This window comes from Populus nigra, chromosome 17, assembly GCF_951802175.1.
Source record: "Populus nigra chromosome 17, ddPopNigr1.1, whole genome shotgun sequence".
Classification (NCBI taxonomy): domain Eukaryota; kingdom Viridiplantae; phylum Streptophyta; class Magnoliopsida; order Malpighiales; family Salicaceae; genus Populus; species Populus nigra.
The window spans coordinates 10,539,980-10,555,010 of record NC_084868.1 but is presented as its reverse complement, the minus strand read 5'-3'; the positions used below and the strand labels follow the sequence as shown (position 1 = coordinate 10,555,010).

The 15,031-nt window shown below is 33.9% G+C and overlaps 2 protein-coding genes across 3 annotated transcripts; both read left to right on the top strand.

Annotated features, from left to right (window-relative positions):
• Positions 1 to 633: 633 nt before the first annotated feature.
• LOC133676836 (uncharacterized) lies at positions 634 to 3,429 on the top strand. 2 transcript variants are annotated; one of them, XM_062098607.1, is made up of 3 exons: positions 634 to 792; positions 2,886 to 2,986; positions 3,065 to 3,429. In XM_062098607.1, exons 2-3 carry the CDS (start codon positions 2,893 to 2,895, stop codon positions 3,208 to 3,210), a joined length of 240 nt encoding a protein of 79 aa, XP_061954591.1. In that variant the 5' UTR covers positions 634 to 792; positions 2,886 to 2,892; the 3' UTR covers positions 3,211 to 3,429. The 2 variants fall into 2 exon arrangements, with proteins under 2 accessions (XP_061954591.1, XP_061954592.1); XM_062098608.1 differs by having other exon boundaries at positions 666 to 811.
• An 8,342-nt stretch (positions 3,430 to 11,771) lies between these two features.
• On the top strand, positions 11,772 to 14,302 carry LOC133676889 (accelerated cell death 11-like). The gene is made up of 4 exons (XM_062098675.1): positions 11,772 to 12,192; positions 12,290 to 12,462; positions 13,627 to 13,772; positions 13,995 to 14,302. The coding sequence occupies exons 1-4, from the start codon at positions 12,001 to 12,003 to the stop codon at positions 14,099 to 14,101; spliced, it is 618 nt and encodes a 205-aa protein (XP_061954659.1). The 5' UTR covers positions 11,772 to 12,000; the 3' UTR covers positions 14,102 to 14,302.
• Positions 14,303 to 15,031: the final 729 nt, after the last annotated feature.

The window sequence follows — 15,031 nt, the reverse complement described above, 5'->3', positions numbered from 1 at the left end:
TACCCCTTTAATTTAAAAAAAATAAAAATTTATTGGTTAATCACCTTTGTGGCGGCATTGTAGTTGTGATGGTAACGCCGATGAGAATATGATAACAATCCATCAATAATAATAATAACTATAATAATATCAAATTAATATCTATTTTTTAATAATAAATAATAATAATAATAATAACAATAAAAGATAATAATATGATAGAGGTGTGACTATAATAGAATATTAATTATAAAATTTTAAATATGTTTACAAAGATATTGGAAGTACAAATGTTAAAATATATGAAGGTGGTGATAAAATGATAATAAAAATAATGATGATAATAATAGTAATGGTATTGTGATGATAATAATCATAAATATTCTGATAATATTATTGGTAAAATAGTAGTTATAGAGAATGGTGATGATAATGTTTGTAACATAATGTCCTGTATATTAAAAAAAAAAAAAGGAAATCACTTTTCATTGTTTTAAAAAAACTGTTTTGAGTTTTTTAAATTGTTTAGAATAAAAAATATATACACAGTAGTTCTAAGATGGGCTAAAATAATTTCGATGTAGAGCCCAGCCCAGACCAATTATAAAAATAAAATGGATAATATGTCCTAGACAAGTTAAGCCCATGCAGAAAAAAACCGAAAAAGAAAAAGAAAACCCTTCCTCTTCCACACGCGCACACACAAATAAAAAATAAGAAAAACAAACAAACAAGGAACAGGCAACATCTCTCTCAGAAGCTTCAAGCAGACCGCAGGGGACCCGAATCGCCTTTGGCAGATCCATCACCATCGTCAGTTCCTCTCTCTCTTGTGGGTTTCATTTCTCTGATTTTATTATAACCTCTGTTTGGTAAATAAAGGTACTGTATCAGTGACTTGGGGTAATGTTTTTCAAGACAATCTAGTTTCCCTCCTCCTTATTGTCAGCGTCTAACGATGCGCTCATCGATATCATTCACCATTAATGTTCAATCATTGCCAGCTGAGAGGCTTCCAACTGCTTTGTGGTTTTTAAACAATGCCAACTTATTTGTAGACTCCAATTGAAATGACAAATACCATTGTTGGTCATTAAAAAAAATTAATTTGAACCATTATTCATAAAAAAAGGGGTAATGTCTCAACGTTTTGATTCTTGGTTCATTTTGGTTTTGGTTAAGTCTTGTAATCGTTGCTGTATTAGCTCGTAAATAGATTTTGACGATGTGGGTCTTGTTAAACATTTGAATCAGTTTGGTACTTAATCAGCTCGAGAAGTAATTTGTTAAATTTATGTGAAGATTGGACTTAAATGGAAGGGACTTAGTGTGTGAAATTCGAAAAATTCAACTGGATCGTGGGTCTTTTATTGATTTGGATTCTAGCTAGACAAGATAATAATAAAAAAGGGTTTAGAAGGATTCAAAAGAATATGTGATATGGGTTTGTTGGTTTTTTCTATGAAATAAAAGGTTTGCTTATGTATGTATTTGTTCCAGTTTAGTTTTTTTTTTTTTGTGCTTTGAAGATTCTATGTTAATGATGTAAGGGATAAAAGCGATTGCAAGAGAGGGTTTGTAGTTCCTGAAATGGTAGGGATACTTGTAGGTGATTGTTTGTAATGGTTGTTTCTGATGTGGAGATAATAGAGGGGATTGGTTAGGTCTTTTGTCAGAAACTAGATTGAAAATGAGGAATTATAAAACTAGCTAATATGCTTGGAATCATTTCTGTCTAGTTATGTTTTTATGAGTGATCATATTATTTTATATGATGGGATGCTGTTACATAACTAGCGTTGCAATCTTTTCACATTGACCTCATCTGGGCTCCGTTATAAGCTGCTTCTTTTTCTTGACATTCTTGCCATGCTGTCCTTTGTTTGAGAGAGGATTCCCTTTTGGTTTCTTTTCTTTTTTTCTGTGGGGTTTGGGAAGCCATAATGGTTTTTAGAGGTGAAGGCAACCTGCAAGCTTAAGCATGCAAAGAATGCTGAAAGTCTTAGATAGGTTGTCTACAACCATGCATGGGAACTGAGGAAAGTAGGTCTTACACCCAATGACATTTTTGGCCTATTTGTTGATTTGGTCATCAGGATGAGTTATTCTCATGTATCTATGAGATTGTCAATATCACTTTCAATGACATAGGGTTAGTTGTAGTTTGTTTTTACAGTTAGAACTGCATTTGGCATTATATGACTTTGCATTGGGGGTATATTTCACTTTGATTCTACTATGTGTTACTGTATTGTGTTGTTTGTCAGATCTTTCTCCACTGAAACCGATGAGTCTAGTTTTTGAAGTAAGCACATAATTGTCATGCCATACATGCCTTTTTAAAAAAAAAATAGTTACGTGCTTGTTCTGTTTACAAAATCATTGATAGGACAGTTTTGTTCTATGGGACCAAGTTTGTTTATTAGCAAACAGCAGCAGAGCCTGAGATTTTTTTCGTGGGTTGTTTGTGTGTGGTTGTGCTGACTTCTTTTCAAGGATATTAAATATTTACTGAAAAAACAAAAGATATCAAATTTTATCAAGGACACAAACATATAAAATTTTCAACTCACTCTAAAATTCTCCAAAGAAATATTTCACTTGAAAATTGTGCTTCTATTCAAATTCCTTAACATTGTTTTTGCAATCTCTTTCTGGTATTCTCGCCATGGAGGCACGTTATACATAGATACCTCTATTGGGGATATCTTGAGTAGTCCATCGGTGACCTTTTCTGCTTCCATCCTTGGAGGCAGCATGGATGCTTTTTCAAAAGTGCACATTTATGAATTACCTGAATTTTTTCTTGAAATAAGCACAGGCTCATAGCTGGAGTAATGGATTGTGAGGTGTCATTTAGGGTGCTAATACTTCCCTCTCATATGAATGAGTTCTTTTCTTTGCAGTTTGAGTATGTCAACCACGTACATAGCATCTGCTATCGTGGGATCATTTGCAATAGCATATGTTTGTGACCATCTTGTTTCGGACAAGAAGATATTTGGAGGTAAACTTTTAGTTGTCCTGTAGTTTTAGTTATCTTCTATTGCTATGATTTTAAGGCCATATTTTTTCTTAAACGCAGGCACTACACCAAGAACAGTTTCAAACAAGGAATGGTGGGAGGAGACTGACAGGAAATTTCAAGCATGGCCTCGTACTGGAGGGCCACCAGTGGTGATGAATCCCATCACTCGCCAGAATTTCATTGTCAAATCCCAAGATTCTTGAATCCAATTTTAGCTTGTGAGAAGTCAGTTTCAGTTCATTGGGGTGTTCTTTCTGCCATTGACAATGTTTAGCGATGTTCCAATACTTGAACACAGCCATTTTTAGCTCTGATGACAATGGCCTTCGCGCCTTTTTATTTTTTTTTCCTGGATATGGGTTTCGTCAGCAATGCTGTCATGTTTCAATCCAAATAAAAGCAAAGTGACAGAATTCAGAGCATTTCATTGTTTCAATTTGATTCTTGGTTTGAATGAGATTCCTGGAAGGTGACTGGAGCAACGATCAAAGATAGTTCCTTAATCCATGACCTTACATTTGAGGGAAATTATCTCTTATTACACCAAATAGCATGACAATGAATCGGATCTCGATGCATTGTATATGAGTTTTTAGAAAGTAAATGATAGGACTCCAGGATAAGATTTACTACAACCGTGTTTGAAAGTGTTTTTATAATTATTTTTTAAAAATTATTTTTAATATTAATATATCAAAATAATTTAAAAATATTAATTAAAAAAAAAACACATCAAACTTTTCGTGGATGAAGATAAATTCCATCCATTCAAAATGTAAATTGTATTTTCTCATGGTCTCGGTCAGGGTTTCAAATATTTGGATATAGGTAAATCGCCCGAAGAACAATTAAAAACATAAAAGATATGGCCCCTTCATTTACTGTGCAAATCTTCTGTCACTCAGAAGTAATTGCGTCATCTTATGGTTTATTTATTATTATGAAAAATTATCAAGGACATCTTGTTTTTTTCTTTAAATTTTTTTTTAATAGTTTAATTACTTGATTAAACTTGAAAATAATTAATTAATTAACTTAAGTCTTAAGAGCTTTTTTCTAGATTTTACTTCAATCATCACAATGAATTGATTTTGTTACGCTGAATTCAATTTTTTACCCTTGAAATTCAAATCTTTCAAAACTTGCTTCAATGTAAGAGTCATCGAGCCTTCTTTATCTTGGAACGGCGCGTGTCAACGGTGGGGCAATGTATCGCAAAAGAAGACGAAAACACAAGCCAGTCGATTTTAATCTTTGTTTACTTTCTTTCAGATCTGTTTTCTTCTTTTTTGGTTCGTTGTTCTTTCCTTTTCAGGTAGCAGATCCAGCGGCTGTGGGTCGGTCACGGTTGAAAAGGGGAGGGCGATGGTCCTGCTGGTGTTTGAAGGGTGGCGTTGCCACGGTTGGTGGTGAAGAGAATCGGGGTAGATGGAGGAGCTGTCGATGGTCTGTGGGGGCAGAGGAAAGGAAGACAGAGAGGGGAAGATCTGGTGAGGAAAATGATGGAGAAGAGGGAGGTCTGTCCGGTGGGCGTTGGTTTTGGGGGTATGGTTGGTTCGGTTTGTTTTGTTTTGTCTTGGCGAGCTGCGGTTCTGGTCGAGGGAGATGAAGGGAATGATTGAGAGGCTGGGAGACGGAGGGCTGTGAGAGGGAGGATAGAGCGTGCAGTGGCAGAGGGGGAAGCTGGCGATGGAGAAGGTGAATAATAGATCTGGAAAAGAGAAGGAGTAATCGGGCGACAGAGAGAGGGTAAAGTCGGGGACGGCTGAAAAAGGAGCAAAGGAAAAGAAGGTGGGAGCGGCGACCGGTTTGGTTTTTATAGCGTAGGTGGAGGCGATTCTGTGCAGAGAAAATATATCTACGATTTTTTTATGGTTACTTAAATTTTCTCCGCTCAAAATTGCCCCGCTACATGGAAACGGGGCGTGGGAATCTATTTATAAGTGAAGAAAGTTTTTTTTAATTGATTGGTCCCTGGAGTTTGGTGTCTTTCACGGATTGATTTTTGGCTGTGAAAATTTTTAAATTAATTTTTAATTGATATCAAAACTTTAATGCAATTGCGCTTTTATCCCTACTTCAATTAATTAACTTGATAAAATTAAATCTGATGTTTTAAAATTTTAATCTTCTCAATTAAGCTTAAATTAAACTCACTAACTTAATTTTTATCAATTAAACCTTTAATAAAATTAATTTGATTCATTTAAAGTACAATTAAGTTATTACATTTAATTAAATCCTTCAATTAAATCCAAATTAATTCTCAAACATAATTAAAATTTAATTTGACCTATAATTAAATCAAATTGATCTATTAAAAAATTAATTATATTATTAGACTTAATTTTCATGTAAATTCTTTCAATAATCATTTAATTTGACTTTAAATTTGCATTGTTTCTATTTTTTGGTATAATGGAGTACAATTAGGCTTTGAATTTCCTTCAAAATTTCAACTTGATTTTTATGTATTTTTGAAATCCTTCTCGGCTTGTTTTCTACATGTTGACAGTCTTTATTTTATTTTATTTTATTTTGGAAAAAAATGAATTTTTTGGATTAACCCAAAATTGGGTTATGATAGTTGTCCCCCTCTTTACCATGCTCATGATAGAAAGTGTCGTAAGAGACTTTAGATAGTAATCATTATGGAAAAAAAAGAGATAACAAACTCACCATATCAAGAAATGATGAATCCTTTTGAAAGTATTTGAAGTGAGAGCTAGAAAGCGCATTAGAAGAAAAAACAGAAAGGTCTTTCTGGTAAAATTTAAAAATTTTAAAATGATCGAATTATCATGGGTGACCTACCCATGAAAAAATAAAAAAGAGTTTTCAAGGTGGTGAAAAATGCGAAGGTTTTTCAAAATGGTCTTATTGTAATGAACGACCTGCCCAAGTGAAAAATGCGAATGATTTTTCAAAGTGGTCTTATTATAATGGGCGTCATGCCCAGGTGAAAAATGCGAATGATTTAAAATTGTGAAAAATACAATTTGCCTGGTGAAAGGATTTGGCCAGAGATGCCTTTAAGAGATGACAAGATAGGGCTCAAAGACGCGCTATCTAGGAGGTAAGGGTTCAAAGACAATCTCAAAAAAAGATTAGATATAAAGATAGAGATAGAGTTAAAAAGCGCACTACCCAATAAATGAGGTCTCAAGGCGCACTCAAAAGAACATATAGTTAGAAAACGCACTACATGGAAGATGAGAACTCAAAGTCGCACTTGAAAGGAACATATGGTTAGAAAGCATACTATTTAAGAAGCGAGGGCTGAAAAGCACACTCAGAAGAAGGTAGGGTTAGGAAACACACCATCTAGGAGATGATGGCTCAAAGGCGCATTCGTAAGGGGGATAGGGCTAGAAAGCGCACTCAAAAGGAGGTAAGGGTTCAAAGACAATCTCAAAAAAAGATTAGATATAAAGATAGAGATAGAGTTAAAAAGCGCACTACCCAATAAATGAGGTCTCAAGGCGCACTCAAAAGAACATATAGTTAGAAAACGCACTACATGGAAGATGAGAACTCAAAGTCGCACTTGAAAGGAACATATGGTTAGAAAGCATACTATTTAAGAAGCGAGGGCTGAAAAGCACACTCAGAAGAAGGTAGGGTTAGGAAACACACCATCTGGGAGATGATGGCTCAAAGGCGCATTCGTAAGGGGGATAGGGCTAGAAAGCGCACTCAAAAGGAGGTAAGGGTTCAAAGACAATCTCAAAAAAAGATTAGATATAAAGATAGAGATAGAGTTAAAAAGCGCACTACCCAATAAATGAGGTCTCAAGGCGCACTCAAAAGAACATATAGTTAGAAAACGCACTACATGGAAGATGAGAACTCAAAGTCGCACTTGAAAGGAACATATGGTTAGAAAGCATACTATTTAAGAAGCGAGGGCTGAAAAGCACACTCAGAAGAAGGTAGGGTTAGGAAACACACCATCTGGGAGATGATGGCTCAAAGACGCATTCGTAAGGGGGATAGGGCTAGAAAGCGCACTCAAAAGGAGGTAGGGTTAGAAAATACACTTGAGAGATGAGGTCTCAAAGATGGACTCGAAAGGAGGTAGGGTTAGAAAACACACTACCCGAAAGATGAGAGCTCAAAGGCACACTACTCGAGAGGTGAAGGCTCAAAGTCGCACTCGAAAGAAGGATAATATGGCCTAAAGGCGCACTCAAAAGGGAAAGAGGTAGGGCTGCAAATCGCACTATCTAAGATGGTGGAGGGCTAAAAAACGCTTATGAAGGGAAAGAGGTGGGGCTGTAAAGTGGAAAACCTGAGATGGTAGAGGGCTCGAAGGCACACTTAAATGGAAAAAGGTAGGGTTGTAAGGCATGAAACCTAAGATGGTGGAGGGCTCAAATGCGCACTCAAAGGAAAACAATATAGGGCAATAATGCACAAAACCTAAGATGGTGAAGGGCTCGAATGTGCACTCAAAGGGAAAAAAGGTAGGGCAGTAACGCACAAAACCTAAGATGGTGCAGGGCTCGAAGACGCACTTAAAGGGAAAAGGTAGGGCTATAAGACGTAAAACCTAAGATGATAGAGGGCTCGAAGGCGCACTCAAAAGGAAAAAAGGTTGAGCAATAAGGCGCAAAACCTAAGATGGTGCAGGGCTCGAAGGTGCACTCAAAGGGAAAAAGATAAGGCTGCAAGGCGCAGAACATAAAATAGAGGAGGGCTCGAAGACGTACTCAAAGGGAAAAAAGATAAAGTTGTAAAGCACACTCGCTGAGATAGTGGAGGGCTCGAAAACGCTCTTAAAGGGAAGGAGGTATGGCTGTAAAGCGCACTGGCTGAGATGATGAAGGGCTCAAAGGCACACTTAAAAAGAAAAAAGTAGGGCCATAAGGCACAAAACCTAAGATAATGGAGGCTCGAAGGCGCACTCAAAGCGAAAAAAAGGTAGGGTAGTAAAGTGAAAAACCTCAGATGGTGAAGGGCTTGAAGGCGCACTCAAAGGGAAAAAAAGGTAGGGTAGTAAGGTGTAAAACCTAAGATGGTGCAAGGCTCGGAGGCACACTCGAAGGGAAAAAAGGTAAGCCAGTAAAGCGCACTTAAAAGGAGGTAGATATGCTTTTAAAACGCACCATTTGAGAGATAAATGATTAAAAACACACTTAAAAAGGAGGTAGAGTTCGAAAATGTACTGCACGAGAGGTGATGGTAAAACACCAATTTGTCAATGATGAAAGCAATGCATCATGATTAAAATACATGTATACTTACATAGAGTTTTCCTTTTTCTCAGAAGTTTGAGTCTCTGATAGTAAGTTTTGATGGCTCTTTCTGTTCTTACTTACTCGAGTCATATCTTGTGATCTTGACCTCTGAAAGGGATATGACATCAGCATACTTCTTTTCCTACAAACCTTTATATGAAAGGTTGCCAGCTCTATCCAACATTTTTTATTTTTTTAGAAAGAGAATCAATGAGCCAACCCTATTATGTGTTTGTTGGATTGCCCCCCAGCTTGATCATACCCCCAAGTGTTCAATTTGGGTTTTTCTTAGGGATAAAGCTATGTGAAAGAAGATTTGGTTATTTATAGGGAGTTATTTTCATGGAGAATTTTTGGAATTTCAAAGCTATTCCAAATACATAAATCATATTGACATTGGTTTAAAGCAAACTTGTTCCGAAGTAATTCAAGTGATTTTTATGGTCAGGTTTTCATAAGTGTTGAAAACTTTTGTTTTGCTTTTGGTGAAAAGGTGAAATGACATTTTATTGGTCAAAGCGGTTTAAGCTTCAATTTAAAGGTTTTATAGAACCAATTTTCAAAACATTCATTTTGTTTGCATGAAGAATACGCAACTCTCGTTAATATTCTTATTCAAACTTTTCATGGATGAAGATAAATTCCATCCTTTCCCATCCATTAAAATGTTAATTATCATTTCTCATGAGCTTGGCGAGGGTTTCAAATATTTGGATATAGGTTTAAAAATAAATAAATGACAAGATTACAGGAAATCGCGCAAAGAACAATTAAAAACATAAAAGTTATGGCTCCTTGATTTACTATGTAAATCAGCTATTATTGAAAAATAATTGGGTCTTTTCATATGATTTATTTATTATTATGAAAAATAATGAGAGACATCTTAGTCTTTTTTTATAATAGTTTAATTACTTGATTAAACTTAAAAGTAAAAAATTAATTAACTTAGGTCTAAGATTTTTTTTTTCAAAACTTTACTTTAATCAACAAAATGAATTGACTTTGTTACCCTTTAATTCAGATTTTTTTCAAAACTTGCCTCCAGTGACTTATTAGTACTTTTCTCTTAATTTTTGTTTTTTTTATAATTATCATGTGGTCTTAGAGGCAATATAGCATTTTATTTTTTTTATATATAAAGTTGTTGTTATATGCATTGCACATGCCAGTGCATGTGATGCCTCTTCAATGGCTAAAAATGTTTTTCTGTCAAGTCATTGGAAGAGTCGTCAAGTACTTTTTCTTTTGGTACGACGTGTGTCAGCAGTGGGGAAATGTATCACGAGTGAGGCTTTTTTTCTTCTTCTTTCACCCCTCTAAAATTTCATATTTGTCCTCTTTGTTCCCAATTAGATAATATATTATTTTTTGTAAAAGTTTTATTGGTTCTAAATTTCATCTTTCAATCTAAATTTATAGTATATTAGTTTTTTGAATTTTATCCCCGTTCTTTTGGTTCTTTTTTAAAAGTTGTTTCTTTTTTTAATTTTACCCTTCAATCAAAAATTTATAATTGTTCTTTGATTTATTTTTTATTTTGATTTGTATCCTCATTTTCTTAATTTCTACTTTTTGTTTTTTATCCTTTGTGTAATTGATTATTTTTTCAATTTTATCCTTTAATGTTTGATTTGTTGGAGACTAGGCTTTATGATTTTTTCATGTATGATGCTTTTAGTCTAATGATCTAGATCATGAGTTTGAAAAGTTAACATTGAATTATATTTTTTTTATTTGCTTTCTATAGAATCTTTTGCTAATTTTAAAGTGACCCATTTATCTCGTATATTTTTATTTGTCATTCGTTTTTTTTGTAGATTCAGCTGTTTAAAAAAAAATTAATTAAATTAAATTAATTGTTTACATATAGGTATTATTTGCTCATTTCATGATTTTTTTATTAGAATTGAGCTGCTTATTCTGTTTTGATTTGATTCGAAAATGTATTCCTATCTCCATATTTTGAAAGTTTTTTCTTTCAGTATGCATCAAATTTCTTTCTTTCTGGCATCTTTATATATATATATATATAAGGCAAGAAGAATACTTGCCGACTTGTGGCATAACGCGGACCGGATGGTGGAAGGAATGAACGGTTGATGAAACTGCACTTGGGTAGTTGAAACATCTGTAAAAAGATCTTTGGGTGGTTAAATCAACACCGATGAAAGGGATACAAAAAGATACATGTTTGTTTCTCATGAAAAGGACCGCAGAGAAAATGTCAATCGCTTGTAATGGGGTTCGAGACTTGTGTATGTGTCCTTGTAAGAGGTAGGTGATCAATGCATTTGCCGCCTCCAGTTTGGGCTGTTTGGTGATAAATATCTATGCTATTGTTTGGTATTCTATTTTGGATGGAGTTGGATAATTTTTTTATGATTTTAAATTGTTTCAATGTATTAATATTGAAATTAATTTTTTTTTTAAAAAAATATTATTTTAATATATTTATTAATAAAATATATTTTAAAAAATAATAAACATCTCTTACACGACAACTTACCAGTGTAAAAGCTGTATGAGTCTTGGTTTTTATGGGCTGTGAATTGTTCACAGGTCTCCATGATTGATGGTGAGGAGACCGGCGGATTTGACCGATGTATTTGGGGATAACAGGTGGCTTTGGAGCGTGTCTGGTCGTCTTACATGGGATCTCTACGTGTTTTCTTCCTATCTATGAGTGTTGTCTGTCAAGGTTTGGTTTGTTTTTATATTATAAAAATATTTAAAAAAAATTAAATTTTTTTATTTTTTTAAAATTATTTTTTTATTTTTTATACCATTTTAATGAATTAATATTAAAATAATTTTTAAAATATAAAAAAATATTATTTTAATATATTTTTAAATAAAAATTATTTTAAAAAATAACCATAATTATACTTTTAAATACAATCTAAACATTTATAGATTTGTTGGGCCTTTTATAGACTTAGGGATTCAAATCCATGATTCTGTTCCAGTAGTGAATTGGAGGGTTCTAGGATCCACATGTAAGGTTCACGATCCATCATAATTGTGAAACCGCGTTCCCTGTAAGCCTTACCTCAGGCAAAGAATATTGGTGATGTAAAGGTAAATGGGAGTATAATAGTTATTTTTTAAAATATTTTTTATTTGATGTTATATTAAAATAATTTTTTAATTTTTTTTAAAAAGTTTTAATATTAATTTATTAAAATAATCTGAAATTATATAAAAAAAAATTAATATAAAAAGACAAATAAAAAAATTTTAAATTCTTTTTTAAAAAATTTGAAATGCAAAAATGTCTGAAAACATTGTGATAAATATTATTTTTTAAAATATTTTTTAAAATATTAAAATAATATATTTTATAATTTTTAAGATTTATTTTTTATATTAACATATTAAAATGCTATAAAAAAAATTAATTTTAAATTTTTTTTAAAAATAAAAATCTTCGAAAACATGCATGCACGCAATGCCGACTAGAACATAACTCCAAATAAGCAAAATGTTAGCTCCATTATCTATTTAAGGGCTAGGAATTAGACTGGACAAAATTACAGGATTCGTGTTGAGAAAACGTAAACTTTAAGAATCAAATTGGAATATCTCTGAATAGTTTCTAAATATGTTAATTTACTATTCTCCCATCCCTGAAGGTCTCTTCATTGTCCAGTATTAATAAAACAACTCACCATCTTCAACAAATCCAAACCTCACCTATCATTTAATCGAGAGAGATTGAGATTTAGATTTTGACGAAAAGGGTTCAAAAAAATGGGCGATTTAGATACTGCAAAGCCACTAAGAAAGATCGCAGAAGCCTTTAAAGAGCTAGAAGCTACAATAAACTCGCAATCCCAAGATGTTGAAGTGGCACCATTCTCTCATGCTTGCTCTCTCGTTTCTCCTCTCTTTGGTTGCTTAGGGATCGCTTTTAAATTCGCTGAAGTGGATTATGTTGCCAAGGTAATCTTTCATTTTTATTCATTACCGACAACCCATGTTTTTTTTTCTCCATTTACAATTGTTTGATCCTTCCCTTTTTTATGATAAAATCGAACAGGTGCTTGATCTTGCAGAGGCATCGAAGTCGATTGGTACATTACAAAGTTTGTTAGAGAAGGATATACAAGGGAATTCTGTGAGAAAATCCGGGAGTCACTCAAGAAATCTTTTGAGAGTAAAGCGTGGGCTTGTTATGGTCAAGGTCTTGTTTGAGCTGATTCTTGTTACAGAGTAGGTGTTTCTTAACTCCTTTTCGTTTCGTTTCGTAAGATGCCCATCTGGCTAAAATTCAAATAGTTGTTACATGGACAGGGTTTACGTAATAATTTTTCCTGAAATTTTTGTACTTGCTGAAGTTATGGTTTTTGGGTTGCTTCGTTTTTTTATGCATAATAAAGGAACGCCATCATTAAGTCTTCATTAGAGGATAACAGTGAAGTTACTTGATTTGATACTTGATTTCTTGCGAGGTGTTGTATTAGGTTTGTGCTCAATGTTGACAATTTGGGTTGTCGCGTTTCTACAAGTTTTGATAATTGTCGGCTTTGATGTGTTTGTCTTGGCTTTTTAAACCTGTAGTTTCAAGAATTTAATTTACTGATATCTGTATGTCAATTTTCCTTTTCTTGTTAGTTTTCCTTTAGCTTGTGTGAAGTGATTAGTTTTAAATTTTTTTTCGAGTTTACCACAAGCATTTGCTCTTGAATCGACTGAACTTCCATCAAGGAGAGTACTACTGAAATCTTACAAAGAATTTAGCATCTTTTGTTGCCTTCAGGATGAAACTGTTATGCATCTTTTGTCGCCAGATCAATTGTATGTTATGGAACAAATAAGAAAGTTTCAGCTACTTTTCCTGTTGGTACAAAGGTTGGAGACTATACAAGTCTAATTCTTGCTGAACCTAGGTTCAAACTAACATGTATTTTTTTTTAATTACTGTTTGAAGGTTTAGTGATCTATAAATGCTAGTTTTTCAAAATGCATTTGTCCTGAATCACCTGTGGGTCACTGGGTATTTAACCTTCATTTATTTGCTGTATATCTACTCCAATTATACTCATTTTGTGCCAAGGTGAGAATAGTCAATTTACCTCTTTAAGATGCAAGTATTGGTCTTTCTGAAGGGGCGGACACCCCCTCTGGTTCAATTCTTGATTTAAGAAGCAATAGATTGGTTTAGTTATAAGTTGCATGCCTCAATAAACCTCCAGTGTGAAGAAGGTGATGCCTGCGTTTCATCACCTTAATTTATACACAATCACACATTGAACTTCTTGATCAGAATAAGCAAATTATAGTTGCAAATTTAATCAGATTGGCCTTGATCTGGAATTAATGGTTTGTGTTTATGGATGAGAAGATGGTTAACAGTTCCTTTTATTCCTGTGTCAGGGGAAATTCTTTGAAGGGCCCCGCTTCAAAGGCTTATGAACAGGTATTTGCTCCCCATCATGGGTGGGCAATTAGGAAAGCTGTTGCTGCAGGGATGTATGCCCTTCCTACTAAAGCACAGCTGTTAAATAACCTAAATGAAGATGGTGAGTGCTTGGACCATTTCAAACGCTTGTTAATGAAATTCATTATCTCGCAAGTTCCTGAAAGGTGTGCAAGCAAATATGCTTGGAGGATTACAACCTGTTTCCAATTCACTTGTTATCTGACTTGGTGTACCATAAAAACATGTCTGTTCTGCAGGCACTCTTATGTGTGTTAGAATGATTCAAGTCATATTAATTTCTTCTATATTTGTTATTTTGCAGAAAGCTCGGCAAGTATTCAAATGCAGAGTTATGTTGATGCATCGGCGCCGGTAATAATGTATGTCGAGAAACTCTTCCTAACCAGAGGATTGGGTATAGATTGGTGAACAATGGACTTCTACTGAAATCTGTGTGCTGTGACTGTCCTTTTAGTTTCCTCCTTTGGTCCAAAAACATTAATATACTTACAAGTGGCATAATCAAATGTATGTTTATTGAATGCCTCATGCAGTGATATAGACACTGTTAAACAGTTATATCTAAACACAATAAGCACTTTCTAGTGTGATGGTGCTGAGTTCTTATTACTCTGTTGCTTGCCTGTATTTTATTTTCTGAGCGCTAGATTCAGATAGGAACATGTTTTTCTTCTTTCGCTTTGCACTATGCATGAATAATTATGTATATAAAGAGGAAAGGGGGGATTATTTCTATCGATATGCAAGTTCCATCTTCTTATTTGATTTCTTCGCCTCCCACGAATGATTGGAAATTTTCTTATGATCCAAAAGGAGCTTGAAAATTCTTTTTTTTCATGTTTCCCTTTTTTCACTTCCTCATTCCAAGTCCAACTGCACGCTGTTAACTTTGAAAAACATTGCACAGAACAAAGACCATTATTCTATGCTATTAAAAGAACTGGGATTCTTTATATTGTTCGACTGCTCGGGATAATATGTTAGTTTAATTGTCTTGATAACAAATTCGTGTTGCAGTTTTGTTGGATAGTGAGTCGGTCGGATCCAAGAGGTTGCAGGTTCTGGCGGCAACAATAGTTTCTTTAAGGTGACATATCAACTGTGTTTTTTTCTTTCAAAAAATTAGCTCAATTGGTTAGCGCACTCGTCAGAGCCAAGAGGTCGGTCGTGCTGGAAACAATATTTTTTCAAGTGAAAGTAATAGATGACTTGTCGACGTCGCGCTGGCAAAAATATTTTCTTTCAAGCATGATTCGTTGTTTGTGTTTTATTTTTATTAAAATAAATAAAAGATGAACATCATACTCGCCCCTAATATATATATATATATATATATAT

Excerpts from the sequence above, each read along its gene's own strand:
- LOC133676836 (XM_062098607.1), top strand. The coding sequence starts at position 2,893 with ATGTCAACCACGTACATAGCATCTGCTATCGTGGGATCATTTGCAATA. Across the intron at positions 2,987-3,064 it reads GGACAAGAAGATATTTGGAG|GCACTACACCAAGAACAGTT; the intron begins GTAAACTTTTAG and ends TCTTAAACGCAG.
- LOC133676889 (XM_062098675.1), top strand. The coding sequence starts at position 12,001 with ATGGGCGATTTAGATACTGCAAAGCCACTAAGAAAGATCGCAGAAGCC. Across the intron at positions 12,193-12,289 it reads AAGTGGATTATGTTGCCAAG|GTGCTTGATCTTGCAGAGGC; the intron begins GTAATCTTTCAT and ends AAAATCGAACAG. Across the intron at positions 12,463-13,626 it reads GAGCTGATTCTTGTTACAGA|GGGAAATTCTTTGAAGGGCC; the intron begins GTAGGTGTTTCT and ends TTCCTGTGTCAG.